Genomic DNA, 16,179 nt, shown 5'->3' with positions numbered 1-16,179 from the left:
TGAAGCTAGGAATTCAAAACCAACCGGGGCAACATAGCAAGATCCCCTCTGTCCAAAAAAATTTTTTTAAATTAGCCAGGTGTGGTGGTGCCTGTAGTCCCAGGTACTTTGAAGGCTGAGGCAGGAGGATTCCTTGAGCTCAGGAGTTTGAGGCTGCAGGAAGCTATGATTGCGCCACTGCACTCCAGCTTGGGTGACAGAGATTCTGTCTCCAAAAATAAAGAAAAAGGAAAAGAATATGTCCATATTATAAAACTTTTTAAAAAGCAAGATCCTATTTTTTAAATACACACACACACACATTCAAAGGGAATAAATTCTCTGGAGAAATAAGCATGTAACAAGGTTGGGTGTAGTGGCTCATGCCTGTAATTTCAGCACTTTGGGAGCCTCAGGTGAGAATATAACTTGAGTTCAGGAGTTCAAGACTAGCCTGAGAAACAAAGAGAGACCTCGTCTCTACTAAAAATCAAATAAATTAGCCAGGCATGATGGTGCATGCCTGTATCTCAGCTATTTGGGGGGCTGAGGTGGGAGGATCACTTGAGCCTGGGAGATCGAAGCTGCAATGAGCTATAATTGTGTCACTGCCCTCCAGCCTGGGCAACAGAGTGACACCCTGTCTCAAAAAAAGAAAAGAAAGATGCACTTAACAGTGGTTATTTTGCAGGGCTGAGATTTTGTCGGTGACATTCATATTTCTGCAATGTTTGGGTTGTTTAGAGGCAGCAGTATTATTTTTAAAGTCACGAAAAAAAAACAGTAAAGATTTTTAAAAAGAGTATACAAGTTCCTTTAAGAAGTCAGAATCAATGTTTTTCTCTCTGACGCACAAGTCAAGGCAGTCACGCGTCAGCTGGCAAAGGGCCCTCGGCTCTCTTTGATGGAAACACTGGGTGTAACACAGACCAACCTAGTGAATTAGAGGATAAGGGAGGTGGGACAGATTTCTTCCCCAACAGAGGGAATAAAGATGGAGGGGAGACAAAGAGGAAACTCAATGCCTCCAGAGCCTTCCTTCCCAGGGGTGGAGAGCCTGGCACAGAGGTGTCAAGTGTCAGGTGACGACCTGTCATGGGATCGGTGGCTTACTTTGGATTCCTTGTGAGTGGACATGCGGAGGAAGGTGAGAAAAACACTTCGATGGAGGCGCTTCTGCATGTCAACCACCTCAGGGGCTGAGGCCACCCCCTCGTCGAACTTGCGGGGGACATAGCGCAGGTAGGAGTCCAGGCACTTCTGTAGAGTCTCGTCAAAGATCACCTAAGCCAGGAGACAGAAGAGAGCGAGGATTTATCCCTGAGGCCCCAGGGACTTGTGGGTGGACTGTGCAAGGGCTCAATGCCCATCAGCCCTGCCCTATTCCAAACAATCCGACCCCAAGGGACCAAGGAGGTTTGAATGAGCCGAGGACTAAACACAAGATTCTAAAATTGACACTTTGAAAGGTGTGTAAACATTAAGATTGTGATACAAGACAGAGCAATCCAAACCATAATTTGCTGTTAAGGATCCAGTGTAAGAAGTAGACAAAAAGCACTTCCTAAGGGAAGAAAAACAACAGCAACCAACCAACGGCATGTCATGTGCTTTGTCTTAGCGTTAATTTTGATAGAATGTTACCTGGCACCAGAATTTATCGTGAGGCAAGGCCAGGAGCCAGTCGAGGTCATTGGCTACGAAGGTGGCGCGTTCCAGGTACTCCTCCACTAGGGCGGGAATGTTGTCTTTAGGGGGCGGTTTGTATAACACAAAATACCGGTCTGCCTTCTGCTCGGGGTGCTACGGATCCAAAAACCACGTGTTAACGTGGCAGAGGTTAGTCAGTGAGGGCCCATTTGCCAACCCACAGCAATGACAACACTTGGCTGTTCCAACCGGTGACCCTCCAAGGAGCTTTTAAGCATAAAGAACCAAGTGTATCTAACAAAGAGGGCATGGTTGCATCCAGCGAACACTAGGTGATAATTAAAATCCATGTTTTCGGAGTGGATTTAATGACACAGGGGAAGGTTAAGGGAAGAGAAAGCAGGATACAAAACTCTCTATTTAATATAATCAGTTTTTGTTTTTCTTTTTTAGTAAAAGGCGAAAGATTTATTTGTTCTGAAGAAAAACCAGAGCGTAGTTTTCGGTTTATAAAAAGTATAAATATATTCACACACTGGTATCGAGTTTTAAAAAAGAAGTTGGGGAGATGATGCCCCAAAGCTAATAGTGGTTATCTCTGATGGGGGTGGGGGGTAGGGAATTGTGGCTTGAATAGACTTTCCCATTAAAAAAAAAAGAACATATATTCACATATTACTTTTTTTTTTTTTTTTTTTAAGACAGGTCTCACTCTCGTTGCCCAGGCTGAAGTGTAGTGGCATAATCTGGGCTCACTGCAGCCTCTCCCTCCTGGGCTCAGGTGATCCCCCACCTCAGCCTCCTGAGTAGCTGGGACTATAGGTGCGCACCACCATGCCTGGCTAATTTTTTTTAGTTTTAGTAGAGATGGGGTTTCGCCAATGTTGCCCAAGATGGTCTCAAATTCCTGAGCTCAAGCCATCCACCTGCCTTGGCTTCCCAAAGTGCTAGAATTACAGGTATGAGCCACCTCTCCCGGCCACATATGTTACTTTTTAAATTAATTTTTAATTATATAATTTGACACAAGCATCTTTTCTTTCAAAAACTTACAAGGGTACAGAGAAGGTGAGCTGCCTGGGGCTACACTCCCCGGCCCCATGTTCCCTGCAGAAGTAACCACTCACCATCTGGTGGGTGTCCTTGCAGACCTCTTCCAGGCATTTACATTAAATTATACCCATAAAAACAATTTGTTTGGGTCTGTTCTTTCTTACACAAATAGCATCATACTGTTTGTATCACTATGCTGTATCTTTTTTATAACCAGAAAAAAAAACTTCAGTAATTTTTTTTACATAAAATATTCTAATCAAGTAACTGTGTCAGCATAGAATCACAAGTTCTCCCTTCCAGCCCCTACTTGTCATGAACAAACCTTACTTTGTTCACCATAAAGAGGAGATGGGCTAAGTCTTCTCCTCTGACTACATAAGGGGTGCTTTCTCTCGGGAAGTGGTAACAGGAGGATGGCCAGGCAATGTGTCAGCTCTTATCAACCACAGTCCATCCATTTCCAGGTCTGTTGATCCAGAGGATATAGAAAAACTGAGACTGATAAGAGGTCAGCCTCCTCAAGAACCATCTATGCCTTCCTACTGTCTTAGGCGAGTTTCCAAACTATAGAGCCTGTGGGTACCACAAGGATTCTTCAAGGCCACCTATCATGTGGGTCTGCAGGACCCCCTCCCATTTAAATGAAATTTATATCATGGAGTTACAGGTACAAATCCGTTGAAAAAGAAATTCTGCTGGCTGAAACAAGTTCAAAACAACTGTCAAGAGCCAAAATACATTTCCTTGGTTTCCAAGCTTCCTCCCTCCTCTATCTGTTGGCACTTTACCTCTTCCCTCACTTCTCACTCAGGCCAGGCTACTCATTCTCCTGAGACACACACACACACACACACACACACACACACACACACACACACACACACACATCCCCTGAGATTCTACTTCCCATGCAATCCCACAGGGGGAAGATGGACATCTAAATCACCAAGTGAGCACAAAACAGAGGAAGTGACAGCTCAGACCTGGCAGAGTGACTGTGGAAATGCAGAAGGGAATTAACAGCACCTGGAGGATAAGGGACGGCTTCCCAGAGCAAGCAGCCTTCCTCCAAGCCTCCAAGCATTCGAGCGTTGGAGGATAGGGACTTTAAACAAAAGAAACATTTTTATGGAGGCATAAACATGGGCCATAACAAAAGGGCACAGATTGTACTGGGAGGTAGGAGACAGATTTGGCGAATGCTGGAATGATGCAAATGAAAGCTACCACTTATTGTGGACCTGCCCTGTGCCAGCCACTAAGCAGACACAACCCACTATTTTTATTAAAAAGCCCCTATTTCTTTTTTAATCTACAAAAACTATTTTAAAAAGACATAGTATTCATCCCATTTTAGAGGAGGAATCAAACAGCAAGGTTCAGGAACTTTCCCAAGGTCATGGGATTAAAGAGACAACTGAGGCAGGATTTGAGCCAAAGCTTACACTGTAGACTTATTAAATGACCTCTGGTATCTGTGTGCCATCCTGGTCTCACTGATCGTCCTTCTGACCCCAGTTCCAATCTCACCTCCTCCAGGAAGCCTCCCTGACTCCCACCCCAGCTGGATTAGGAGCTCATCTAAGCTCTCCCTCAGCACCTGCATTCTGTGCTCACCTCTCTATACCACTTGAACAGCATTAAAAGTGCTTTCAGACCAGTGGTTTGCATGGGGAAAGGGTGAGAGGAAGGCACGAATTGCAGGCAGGCACAAGAAAACTTTTAGGGATGGTAGAAATGTTCATTGATGATGATAGTTTCATGCATGTATACACATGGAAAAACCAATCAAACTGCATATTTTAATTTTAAAAATGTTGGCTGGGTACAGTGGCTCATGCCCGTAACCCCAGCACTTTCAGAGGCCAAGGTGGGCCCACCACTTGAGGCCAGGAGTTTGAGACCAGCCTGGCCAACACTGTGAAACCCTGTCTCTTATTAAAAATGTAAAACTTAGCCAGGCGTAGTGGCACGTGCCTATAATCCCAGCTACTCGGGAGGCTGAGACAGGAGAATCACTTGAACCTGGGAGGTGGAGGTTGCAGTGAGCCGAGATCACGCCACTGCACCCCAGCCTGGGCAACAGGTGAGACTCCACCTCAAAAGAAAAAACCCTTTCTTTTCATAGGTGTTGACAAACTGCATATTTTAAATATGTGCAGTTTATTGTCCTTCAACGATGCCTGAATAAAGTTGTATAAAATGGGAGGACCAGCTGGGCGTAGTGGCTCACACCTGTAATCCCACCACTCTGGGAGGCGGAGGCGGGCGGATCACGAGGTCTGGAGTTTGAGACCAGGCTGACCAACATGGTGAAACCACGTTTCTACTAAAAATTCAAAAATTAGCTGGGCGTGGTGGCACACGCCTGTAATCTCAAGCTACTCCGGAGGCAAAGGCAGAATAATCACTTGAAACCAAAAGGTGGAGGTTGCAGTGAGCAGAGATCGCACCATTGCACTCCAGCCTGGGTGGGCGACAGAGTGAGATTCTGTCTCAAAAAAAAAAAAAAAATGGGAGGACCAGTCTTCCCAACTGTCTCCCCCACTAGCCTGTAGGTGTCTGGAGGCAGCCTGAGCCTTTGTCACCCAGCATTCCGAGTCTATAGAACAGCACCACGCATTGAGCAGACTTTCTGTACAGATCTGCTGACTGGACAAAGAAATGAATGAGGCTGACAGGACGTCGTGGCTCACGCCTGTAATCCCAGTGCTTTGGGAGGCCAAGGTGGGCGGATCACAAGGTCAGGAGTTCAAGGCTAGCCCGGCCAATATGGTGAAACCCCGTCTCTACTGAAAACACAAAAATCAGCCGGGCGTGGTGGCAGGCACCTGTAGTCCCAGCTACTCAGGAGGCTGATGCAGGAGAATCACTTGAACCCGGGAGGTGGAGGTTGCAGTGAGCCGAGATCGCACCACTGCACTCCAGCCTGGGCGACGAGCGAGACACTGTCTGAAAAAAAAAAAAAGATAGGGTTTTGCCATGTTGCCCAAGCTGGTCTCGAACCCCTGGGCTCAAGTGATCCACCCGCCTCAGCCTCCCAAACTGCTGGGATTACAGGCATGAGCCACCAGGCCTGGCCACAAGACTATTTCTTTCAGGTCAAGTATGTGCTATTCAAATAGTAGATCCTCAACCAACATTAGCTCTACCAATCATCCTGAAAAGGTGGTGTGGTAACTACCCTTTGGCTAGAGATCATGCCCCAAGTCAAGACTAAAGGGACAAATATAGGGTGGACACATATCTTAGTACAATCTTTCAGGAGCTTCCCGTGGCCTTCAGAGTAACACTCTTCAGTCTGCCAACAAGACCCCTCCTCCATCAGGCAGCTGTCTCCCTCAGCTCATCTGCCTTCCCACCCTACCCCCATTCAGTGCTGCTGTTGTTGTCCCTGCTGTCATCACTATTGTAAAAACAATTTATTGAGTGCTTACTATGTTCCAGGCACAGTGCTCATTCACAGACATCTAATTTAGTCCCCACAACCATCCTGCAAAGCTGGTCCTATTATTATCGTTTTTGGATTTGAGGCTTAGAGAGGTTCAATAACTTGTCCAAAGACACAAAGACAAATATCCAAATATGTGTGAAATGAACACAAAGCCTGTACTTGCTAACTCTGCTATACTGTTGCTACCTCCAGTGACTTGTGGTTAGTTTAAGAGTCAGGCTCTCTCAAGACTCCGGGACTGCATACTAAGGTTGTCCTACCAGGTCCAGCCTTCTGTTGCTCTGCCCAGCTAGTATTAAGTCACCCTTCAATACCCAGTTCAGAAGCCCTTTCCTTCAGGAAGCCTTCCTGGGCTGCACGTACCCTCCCATCAGGCCCAAGGCCTCTCTGCCCCTATACACCCCACTGATCTGGATCAGCGGCCCCGGCTCTGCACTCATGAAGCAGCCTAGACTTCCTTCTATCACAACCCTGATCACACTAGAGAAGCTACTGGTCTGTCTTTCTCTTAGGTCGTGGGTTCTTCAAGGGCAGAGACCATGTCTTTTCTCTTTATAGCTCCAGCACCTGGCACATGGCCTGGCTGCAGTCATGTACCAAATGTTTTCTGAGAGCCTCCTATGCGCCTGGCACTGGAAATCAGGAGTAAAGGGCAAGGACCAGGCCGCTGTTCTCACAGTGCCCGCAGTCTAACAACCCACATGTTCATTCGGTATGGGGGGAGGACTGAGGTGGAAAATCATACTTGACCACCCAAGGAGCCAGTCTCCATCAGTGTTTCCAACAGAACTTTCTGCAATAATAGAACTGCTCTATATCTGTGCTGGCACTCACCACATGGGGCTATTTTAATTTAAAAGCGTTACAATTAAATTAAAAATCTAGTTCCTCAGCATACACTCACTATTCACATTACAAGTGCTTAATAGCTACACGTGGTGAATGAATTGGGTGGCTATCGTACCGAAAAGAACACTCCAGATTTTCTGATAAGTATCTCCCACACATAAAAAGGTTATAAAAAGGAAACGTGAAACTTTATAGCAGAAAGATTTTAAGGATATGTGTCCTAGGGTCTGCTCGGCTAGGTTCCCATCCTGGCTCCCCTAATTTCCTAATTCTGTGACTCTGAACTTTCAGTTTCCTCATCTGTAAAATGGGGACAATCAAAATGTCTATTTGTAGGGCTGTGATGTGGACTAAATGACATAATCTGGGTGAAGTGTTTAGAATGGTCTGGCACAGGGCAAGTACTCTATAAATGTCAGGTACTATTATTAGAGAGTATTTAAGAAGTAATGAGAAGCCATCTAGAAGGCAGGAAATAAAACACCAATTCCTGTTTCCCACGACTTTACTCAAACCCCTAGAAAACACTTCCTCCCACCTTGTTCAAGGGAGCTCAAATTCTTGGGAAAACAACAAGAGGGTATAGGAACTCCAGGGCCGCATCTATCTCCTTCTTCAGCAGCCTGGCACCTCTCCATGGCTCTAATCTCTCTCTGCAGCTGGTAATCGACATGTTCACAGCCTCCTTATTTTTCAGTCTCACAAGCCCTGCCGGGGTGTTTGTATGTGGTGCTTCTTATCTCAGTTGAGATAAAACACAGCTCAACCTCTGAAATCAGCATTCCCACCAAAATACGGAGAGCAGCTTAGATAGCTCTGAAAATGCTACCTGAAACCTGAACACCCTCCACAGGGTCAAATCCCCAAACTCAGCTTTGGGCTGGATCCATTTCTAGTCTGATTCAGGCTGAATCAGAACTGTCATCAGACTGATTTGAAATAAAATGCTTTGGGGGGAAGGTGCAGGGTGGTGACATGGAAAATCCTACGCAAATTCAAGCTGCCGCTCAGAAGGAAATTCCTACTCTGGGCCTGGAAGAGACTAGTAGTGTCTCAGCTACTGAATCACTGACCATGGCCCTCGGGTCATTCTTGGAACAGATAAAGAAGGAATTTACTTTTTGCTTCTGAAATTGCAAGACTGACAATATCAGGCTGAACGGCCTTAAGGGACCGGCTCACCAGCGCTGGTGAAGTCCTCAGCTTTCCTGTCTTCGGGTCCTTGTGGGTGATCTGGAGTTGGTCCAGGGGCAGAGCTGGCATTGTGCTGCGTGACCCTCCTGAAAGGAATATGGATGGGAAGAAGAGAGCAGACACACAGACTCCTGGGGGCAGGGCCTGCTCTGGGGCTGATCCCAGAGTCAGAAGAGAAGCTTCGACCTCTTGCCTTAGGAGGCTCCTGTTGTGGTTCAGGACCTGGTTCATGCGCCTACTAACCCAGACAAAGTAACTGTTTTTTTGCATAAAGCAGTTCTCAATTGTAGAAGAAAATACTTCCCCAGATGACTTCCACACTTTTTTTTTTTTTTTTTTTTTTTGAGATGGAGTCTCGATCTGTCGCCAGGCTGAAGTGCAGTGGCGCTATCTCAGCTCATGCAGCCTCCGCCTCCCCGGTTCAAGTGATCCTCCTGCCTCAGCCTCCCCAGTAGCTGGGTCTACAGGCACACACCACGCCTAGCTTTTTTTTTTTTTTTTTTAAAGAGACAGAGTCTTACTCTGTTGCCCAGTGAAGTGGTGCGATCATAGCTCTCTGTGGCCTCTAACTCTTGAGCTAAAGCAATCCTCCCACCTCAGCCTCCTGAGTAGCTGGAACTACAGGCATTCACCACTAACGGCCAGCTAATTTTTTAAATTTTTTGTAGAGACAGGCTTTATTTTTTGACAGATGAGTTCTTACTACATCACTTGGGCTGGTCTCAAACTCCTGGGTTCAAATTATCCTCCTGTCTTGGCCTCCCAAAGTGCTGCCTCTGCCTCCCAAAGCGCTCACAGGTGTGAGCCTCTGTGCCCAGCCTGTTTCCACCCACTTTGAGAAGTACTGGCTAAAAATACTTAGATTCTCTTTATTATGGCTCCAGCTCTGTGAGCTCACTAGCCTGTGAGCTCTATGAAGACAGTGCCCAGGCCTCTCCTCTTGCTATCTTTTCTGTGAGCACAGGATTGGTACAGAGGTGGCCTCACCAAATGTTTGAAGAACAACTACATATGAGGACACTCCTTTTAAAACTCTAGCCAGATTTTAAGTCTTTTGAGGGGTGAAGCCATGGGCCTTTCCTCACTTGTGGAGGATGTTAAGATTTTACAATCTCTCTAGGCTTCAGGGAAGAAGTAGATGGAAGAATAGGACATGAGAAGAAGGGAAGAAGGACATGGAAAAACAGGACCAGCAAAAAAGATAATTCATAGAAAACTGACAGTGCAAGCTCCTTTCTACAAAAGCCCAAACTGACCTCACAGTCAGTAAGCGGCAGATCCAAGGTCTCCTGTCTTGCTGTCCAGTGTTCTTTTCACAATATCACTTGGCCTGACCCACAGAAGGGACATACGTGTTAAATGAATCATGGAATAGAAGTGAATTAGGCCCCTCAAAAAACATGCCATAAAAGGCTGGAACAGTCTCAATGACAACACGAAGAGAGACAGAGGCTGGGGTGATGAAACTGTCACCTCTTGAGCCTTCACAGACAAGCAGTGGAGCATGGGGGGACATGAGCTACCAGGTGTGTCATATCTCAGATATTGGGCCAGGCTTAATGATATGAAGAGCTCCTCTAAGTGAATTTCTTTTTTCTTTTTCTTTTTTAAAATAGAGATGGGGTTTTGCCATGTTGCCCAGGCTGGTTTCAAACTCCTGAGCTCAAGCAAACTGCCCATCTTGGCTTCCCAAAGTGCTGGGATCATAGGTGTGAGTGCCTGGTCTCTAAGTGCTTTTCTCAGCATTAACTTACTTGCCCAGTTAACTGGCTTTACATGTATTAACGCTCACAAAAACTCCAAGGTTAGTTCTATTATTATCCTCATTTTATCAGTGACAAAACAGAGGCTCACAGAAAACAAGAAACCTGCCCAAGGTCTCACAGTTAGTAGGTGGTGAAGCAGGCTGGTTCTTAACCATTCACTATACTGTGTCTAGTTAAACTTAGGGGTGGGATTGGGTGAAGGGGTGGAGTGAGAGTCAAAGCACTTCTAGAGGAGACCCTGAGTAGTCTTGATAATAGAAACTGACCAGGAAAGAAGGGTGCCCCAGGCAGAGGAAACAGCAGAGCAAAGGCAAGGAGGTGGACACAGCCTGGCACCCAAGGAACCTTGGTTCCGGCCTGTTATAAAGACTGTGAAAATCCCCACCCTAGAAGGAGTAATGAGAGAGGACCAGTCTGCCTAGTCCTTGACAACTGTTCCAGCTATAGCATCCCAGCAGATCAGACACACATGGTCTCTGCATACATGAGGTGGCCTGAAAAAAAATCACAAGGCAAAGAAAGTAATAAAGAGCTTGGGGTAAGTTTTCATCTTTCAGCTTTGCAAAGCATAGAGAATATCCTCTGCTGCATCTATTTCTAATCAAGTTACTATCTTACTAGCCTCTCACAACAACCCAATTAAGGACAAGGATTACTATGCTCAGATGTCCAAAGAGGGGCCCTGATTTGCTCAAGGTAAATACATTATTGGCCAAGCTGAAACCAAAGCCCAGGTCTTTTGCTAGGGCACCTGGGGCTCTTATGCTGAATATGTTAAAAAATAATAATAATAATTTATTTTCCTAACCCTCTAGCCATGCTGGAAGGCGAGCTGGAAACACCACTGCTCTGCACACCAGTGCAGAAGTCTAAATGACTGACAGCCCCAATTCTTTCCAGGCTTGCCCACGGAAGATGGCTGTGGGAGTGTTGGCTGTGAGACACAGGGTGGAGAAAAAGTCATGAGGAGGAAGCAAGTCTCTACCCTTTAACCTCCAGGCCCTACAGTCCAGGCCTAGACAGGTAGAGAGAGCATTTGCTTTCAGAAGAAATTCACGGCCAGGTGCAGTGGCTTACGCCTGTAATCCCCACACTTGGGAGGCCAAGGCGGGGGGATTGCTTGAAGCCAGGAGTTTGAGACCAGCCTAAGCAACATACTGAGACCTCATCTCTACAAAAAATTCAAAAATTAGGTGTGGTGGTGCACACCTGTAGTCCCAGCTACTTAAGAGGCTGAGGTGGAAGGATCACTTGAGCCCAGGAGATCAAGGCTGCAGTGAGCCATGATGGCACCACTGCACTCCATCCCAGGTGACAGAGCAAGACCCTGTCCCAAAATTTAAAACAAACAAAAAAATTTTTTTTTTTTTTTAAAGAAATTCACCCCTACAAACCATTGCCTGCCAGGGCAATTCAGGTCTAGTCTGGTGTGGTGGTAAGGAGACAGCGCTACAGTCCTACAGCCTGGGTTCAAATCCTGGCTCCACCTTTTCTTATCCATGTTGAGACCTTGAGACAGTTCCCTAACCTCTGTAACTTTTGATTGCCTCTTCTGTAATATCAGAATTGTAATAGGACATAAACTCCCAGGGTTGCCATGAGAAGTAATCAATGTGAAGTGCTCAACCCAGTACGTGGCACATAATAAGCACTCAATAAAATTTAGTTATTATTCAAGTCTCAACCAGAGGCAAGACACTTTGGGCTTTCTGGTTTATTCAGCAAACAATTCCTGAATATAATCTGGGTCCTAGGCATATAACTGACTATCATTTGGCATTAAAGCTGTAAGAGGAAATGTCCAAAACTAGAGTACAGTAGAGAAATGAAGGATGTTACAAAGAAGGTGATCTATAACCTGGATGTTGAAGAATAGGGGGAAAAGGTGACATTCCAAGCAGAGAGCAAGCATGAACAAAAGCTCAGAGTCTTAAAATGTGTGGCTCTGGGTTGGGTGAGGTGGCTCCCGCCTGCAGTCTCAGCACTTTGGGAAGCCGTGGCAGGAGAATTGCTTGAGCCCAGGAGAGTGAGGTTGCAGGGAGTCATAATATATCACTGAACTCCAGCCTGGGGGACACAGTGAGACTCTGTCTAAAAAGTGTGGCTTTGAAGGAAGAGAGAGACATTTGGTGTTGCTGAAAACACAAGGTCAGATAGGGGATGACAGAAGTGAAGAGAGAAGAGAAGCTGGATAGGGAAGACAGGACCAGTTTAAAAAGAGCCTCATAATAGCTCGAACCCGGGAGACGAAGGTTGCAGTGAGCGGAGATCACGTCATTGCACTCCAGCCTGAGAGACAGAGCGAGACTCCATCTCAAAAAAAAGCCTCAATGCTACACTAAAGATTTTAGTATTTCACCTGAAAGCAGTGAGGACTCACGTAAGTATGGGAGAGACATGACCAGAAAGAGATGATGACAACCTGGTGGCAGAAAAGACCTTTTATAAACCATGGGAGAGCAAACAGTATGTTAATCATTTCACGTATTTCATTTTTTTTTTTTTTTTTTTGAGATGAAGTCTCACTCTGTCACCCAGGCTAGAGTACAGAGGAACGATCTCGGCTCACTGCAACCTCTGCCTCCCGGGTTCAAGAGATTCTCCTGCCTCAGCCTCCCTAGTAGCTGGAATTACAGGCGCATGCCTGGCTAATTTTTGTGTTTTTAGTAGAGAGAGGGTTTTGTCATGCTGGCCAGGCTGGTCTGGAACTCCTGACCTCAGGTGATCCGCCCGCCTTGGCCTCCCAAAGTGCTGGGATTACAGGCATGAGTCACTGCCCGGCCATTCAAATATTTTTGAGCACCTATTATGTGGCAGGCACTGATGCCCAGAGAATATTAAGGTGGGCAAATAACAAACCTGGTCCTGCCCTTCACAGAGCTTACAGTCATAATGGGGAAAGACAGATACTTTTCCAATTAGCCATACAAACAAATAAAAACCAATACCATGATGTAGCTATGTAGGTAAGGCTCACGAAGCTGTGGCAGCATTTAAAAGAGAGACCTGGCTTGAGGGAGGAGGGATGTCAAGGAAGACCTGAGTTTTTGTCTAAAGCATGGGTACAAATTAACTAGGCAGGGGTGGGCACGATGGCTCATGCCTGTAATCCCAGCACTTTGGGAGGCCCAGGCAGGCAGATCACCAGGTCAGGAGATTGAGACCATTCTGGCTAACAAGGTGAAACCCCGCCTCTACTAAAAATACAAAAAAAAAAAAAAAAAATAGCTGGGCGTGGTAGCGCATGCCTGTAATCCTAGCTACTCGGGAGGCTGAGGCAGGAGAATCGCTTGAACCCAGGAGGTGGAGGTTGCAGTGGGACGAGATCGCGCCACTGCACTCCAGCCTGGGCGACAGAGCAAGACCCCGTTTTGGGGGGGGGGAAGAAATTAACTAGGTAATCTGAACTTTAAGTTTCAAAAGGACAAACAATAATCACGACTATTTCTGTGCCACCACTGTATTCCCCTGCCAGGCAGGACAGCAAAAGCCAAAAGCTAAGAAAGAGAGGGGAGCTCCCTACAAGCACCCAATTACAATATGGCCTGGGAACATCCCTGGGGCTACTGCTCCCTCAGTTTCTTTGTCATCATTCCTCTAGTCTCTCAATTGAATATTACTCTCCTCAGAGACCTTCTGATTGCTTTGCCTATAGTATCTACTCTCCCAGTTAGTGTCACAGCTTTAATGACCTCGTGCATTTGCTTGTGGTTGACCATCTCCTCCCACTAGACTGTAAGCTCCATGAGAGCAGAAGCCTTGTCTGTCTTGCTTTATTTGTATCCCCCATGCCTAGATTTGTGTCTGGCACATAGGAAGCACTCCACAAATATTTGCTGAACGAATGAGTGAACCCTGAAGAAACTGAAGCCCTGGGTGTGAGGACGTGGGGGGATCGTGGCTGGTCCAAGACCACTCTGGGGCCGAACTTCGAACCCGTGGCTCCTGACCCTGGCGGCCAAGTCTTGGCGGGTGGGGGAGGGGCTCACAACCCCTCAGCGTACGCTTGGGCCCCGCAATGGAGGCCAGAGGGTGGGAAAGCCAAGGCTGCCCAAGGCACAGCCGCGGCTCCTCCGAGGCCTCTTGCCCTGCATCCGGCAGGGACCAGCCACACACTCACCTCGGCGGCTCCACCACCAGCTCTATGCCTCCACCTCCGCCGCCGCCGCCGCCGCCGCCGCCGCCGCCGCCCACGGTGACAGCTCCCTGAGCGCCCGCACTTCCGGGGTCAAACGGCGATTCCGCAGGAGCAGACAGGAAGTCTCGGCCTGGCCCCGCCCCCAGAGCAGAGCAAACTACCGCCGGGAAGCCGGACCCGGGCAGCACCTCAATTCTTTTTTTTTTTTTTTTTTTTTTTTTTTGAGACGGAGTCTCGCTCTGTCACCCAGGCTGGAGTGCAGTGGCCAGATCTCAGCTCACTGCAAGCTCCGCCTCCCGGGTTCACGCCATTCTCCTGCCTCAGCCTCCCGAGTAGCTGGGACTACAGGCGCCGCCACCTCGCCCGGCTAGTTTTTTGTATTTTTAGTAGAGACGGGGTTTCACTGTGTTAGCCAGGATGGTTTCGATCTCCTGACCTCGTGATCCGCCCGTCTCGGCCTCCCAAAGTGCTGGGATTACAGGCTTGAGCCACCGCGCCCGGCCTAGCACCTCAATTCTTAAGACTCCGCCCCACACTCGGCAGTCTGTAGCCACGCCTCCTTCCCCTCCTACCTCCCCTACGTGATTACACCTCTCGGGAAATCCAAGTTGTGCACCTGAGAAGGCGTCTCGGAATCCCCGGCTTCCACCTTCTGCCCGACCTCCTTAGTCACCGTTTTACATATTTAATCCAGAATAGAAATTTTAACAAGTCAAAAGCACGAACATAATATTAAGCAGATGTACGAATACAGACTGCGATTTCATTTACGGGAAATTCTGGACCAGACAGAACTCATGAGTGGTGATGGTGTTAAGATTGGTGGTTTCCTCTGGGGCTGAGGACTGGGAGGGGCCACAAGTGAGGCTGGGGTCACCCCTGTCTTCATCTCGGTGGTAGCCACGTAGATGTGTTCACTTTGGAAAATTCATCAAATTGTACACTTAAAATTTGTGCACTTTTCTGTATGTATGCAATACAGTTTTTTTGTTTTGGTTTTTGTTTTTTAATGAAGGTACAAGTATAGCTATCCTAAGAGAAGGATGCAGTTTTTCTACAGAATGCCTTAGGTAATGTAGGTTTAGTGGTTCCTAAGTCTGGCTATGGATCAGAATCATCACAGAAAACTCGTTAAGAACACACATCCCTGGCTTCATCTCAGTGCCTGGCACACAGTAAGAATTCAAAACCAACCACCATCATTATTGAGGTGTTATAGAAGCCCCCGAATGGAGAACACAACCCCACCCTAGGATTGTGAAATATTTCCCAGGACCCTCCTGCCAACCCCTGCTATCTGTACTAGGGCTACAAGTAATGCTTAGTCCAGTGCCTGTCCTCAAGGAGCTTACAAAATAGGGAGTGCAAGAAAACCAATAGCAACGAGTCAATGTCATGAATGCAAGGTGCTGAGGAAATAGGAGATGGCCTGTAAACCAGAAATGAGATGAGAGGGGCTGGATTTTATATTAGTTTTGTATTGCTGCATAACATATTACCACAAACTTATAACAACACACTGCTTGCCACTTATAACAAACACATTTATTTATTTATTTTGAGACGGAGTCTCACTCTGTTGCCAGGCTGGAGTGCAGTGGTGCGATCTTGGCTCACTGTAACCTCCGCCTCCCAGGTTCAAGCGATTTTCCTGCCTCAGCCTCCCAAGTAGCTGGGACTACAGGCACGTGCCACCACCCCCAGCTAATTTTTGTATTTTTAGTAGAGACGGGGTTTCACCATGTTGGCCAGGATGGTCTCGATCTCTTGACCTCGTGATCCGCCCGCCTTGGCCTCCCAAAGTGCTGGGGTTACAGGCGTGAACCACCATGCCTGGCCAACAAACACATTTATTATCTCACATTTTCTGTGAACCAGGAATCTGAGGATGGCATAGTCGGCTCCTCTGCATCAGGGTCACCCACAAGACTGCAATCAAGGTATCAGCCAGGGCTGGAGTCTCATTTAAAGACTCAACTCAAAAAGGGTCTGCTTCTGAGTTCCCATGGTTACTGGCTAAATTCAGTTCCTTAGTGGTTGTTGGACTAAGGGTCTCAGTTTCTAGCTGGATTTTGGCCAAAGGCTTGTCACGT

General features: G+C 47.1%; 1 protein-coding gene across 6 annotated transcripts in view; it reads right to left on the bottom strand.

The window, feature by feature from the left end:
• The window catches only part of ASCC2 (activating signal cointegrator 1 complex subunit 2), a 52,046-nt gene extending 37,715 nt beyond the window's left edge, over positions 1-14,331 (bottom strand). For 2 of the 6 annotated variants that reach the window (XM_010359473.2, XM_030914889.1), the window contains exons 1-4: positions 14,069-14,330; positions 8,171-8,268; positions 1,624-1,782; positions 1,093-1,263 (exon numbers count right to left, since the gene is read on the bottom strand). In XM_010359473.2, the coding sequence (XP_010357775.1) occupies positions 1,093-1,263; positions 1,624-1,782; positions 8,171-8,251 (411 nt within the window). In that variant the 5' untranslated portion in view covers positions 8,252-8,268; positions 14,069-14,330. Of the gene's footprint in view, positions 1-1,092; positions 1,264-1,623; positions 1,783-5,516; positions 5,568-8,170; positions 8,269-14,068 lie in introns of those variants that run through there. The other 4 variants (XM_030914890.1, XM_010359479.2, XM_010359483.2 and 1 more) reach the window with 4 other exon arrangements.
• Between the last annotated feature and the right edge of the window lie 1,848 nt (positions 14,332-16,179).

This window comes from Rhinopithecus roxellana, chromosome 13 (genome assembly GCF_007565055.1).
Source record: "Rhinopithecus roxellana isolate Shanxi Qingling chromosome 13, ASM756505v1, whole genome shotgun sequence".
Taxonomy (NCBI): Eukaryota; Metazoa; Chordata; class Mammalia; order Primates; family Cercopithecidae; genus Rhinopithecus; species Rhinopithecus roxellana.
Note: the sequence above shows the minus strand (reverse complement) of the source record. Positions and strands in the feature narration are given on the sequence as shown.